Here is a 760-nt window from a genome sequence, read left to right as displayed (position 1 = left end):
TGCGCGAGCACACGTGGTGCAATGGCCGACAGCAGCGGCAAGTGCTTGCCATACATCCCCCACCACGCTGCCGGCTCCATGTTCTTCGCGTTCTCGAGGACCGACGGCCGGCTGAAGACACCGTCGCGGCGCTGGTAGACGGCAAACTCACGCTCGGCCTGCGCCACACGCGCGACGACCCCGGGGCTTGTAGTCGTGAGCTCGCGCCACGCCTGCTCCGGGTTGAGCGACGCCATGATCTCGTCTCGAAGGCACAGGCGCTCGAAGACGATCATCAGCCCCTCCATCGTCTTCGAAACCGGAGGCTGTGTATCTCACTGTGTATCCACTGTGTATCCAGACTGAGTGTGGATTCACGTGTATCCTGTGTGTCCAAACCAGCCCCGGTGTGTGTCCAACACCTAGGAAGACAGATGATGACGACACGCACGAGCGACACACAGACACAAACAAGCTCACAAGACACACAGGCAGCGGGCTGCCACACACCCTGAGTTGGCGTACACATAACTCAAGGCCACATCCTCCCTGTCGCCCCCCCCACCCAGGCAGCACTCCAAGGTGCCAAGAGAACAAACAAGGGCACAACAAACAACAGACGACAGGAAGTAACGTGCTAGGCTAGAGCAGACCGCTCCGCTAACAATCTCGCCGGCCGGCGAGGCACGGACGAGACCGTGTGTGGGGTCTAGTGAGGTGTGTATGGACGCCCTCCTCGCAGGCTAGCGGCCTACTACTAGCCCTAACTCGCACTCATGGG

General features: G+C 60.7%; 1 protein-coding gene across 1 annotated transcript; it reads right to left on the bottom strand.

Moving 5' to 3' along the window:
- Positions 1-30: 30 nt before the first annotated feature.
- On the bottom strand, positions 31-287 carry EMIHUDRAFT_258018 (hypothetical protein; the record flags this gene model as incomplete). The annotated part of the gene is made up of 1 exon (XM_005761527.1): positions 31-287. A coding segment is annotated over one exon (257 nt), but the record flags the coding sequence as incomplete, so codon positions are not given.
- Between the last annotated feature and the right edge of the window lie 473 nt (positions 288-760).

This window comes from Emiliania huxleyi, assembly GCF_000372725.1.
Source record: "Emiliania huxleyi CCMP1516 unplaced genomic scaffold EMIHUscaffold_7039, whole genome shotgun sequence".
Classification (NCBI taxonomy): domain Eukaryota; phylum Haptophyta; order Isochrysidales; family Noelaerhabdaceae; genus Emiliania; species Emiliania huxleyi.
Note: the sequence above shows the minus strand (reverse complement) of the source record. Positions and strands in the feature narration are given on the sequence as shown.